Below are 286 nucleotides of genomic sequence, written 5' to 3' on the forward strand. Positions count from 1 at the left end.
GATTAGACACTGGGACACTAACATTATGTTGATTAGACGCTGGGACACTAACATTATGTTGATTAGATGCTGGGACACTAACATTATGTTGATTAGACACTGGGACACTAACATTATGTTGATTAGATGCTGGGACACTAATATTATGTTGATTAGATGCTGGGACACTAACATTATGTTGATTAGACACTGGGACACTAACATTATGTTGATTAGATGCTGGGACACTAACATTATGTTGATTAGACGCTGGGACGCTGGGACACTAACGTTATGTTGATTAGAC

The 286-nt window shown here is 38.5% G+C and overlaps 1 protein-coding gene across 1 annotated transcript in view; it reads left to right on the forward strand.

The window, feature by feature from the left end:
- The window catches only part of parn (poly(A)-specific ribonuclease (deadenylation nuclease)), a 6,525-nt gene extending 6,504 nt beyond the window's left edge, over positions 1-21 (forward strand). The window contains exon 18 of the mRNA XM_047803072.1: positions 7-21. Coding sequence (XP_047659028.1) covers positions 7-21 — 15 coding nt within the window. The remainder of the gene's footprint in view (positions 1-6) is intronic.
- Positions 22-286: the final 265 nt, after the last annotated feature.

This window comes from Tachysurus fulvidraco, chromosome 18 (assembly GCF_022655615.1).
Source record: "Tachysurus fulvidraco isolate hzauxx_2018 chromosome 18, HZAU_PFXX_2.0, whole genome shotgun sequence".
NCBI classification, from domain to species: Eukaryota; Metazoa; Chordata; class Actinopteri; order Siluriformes; family Bagridae; genus Tachysurus; species Tachysurus fulvidraco.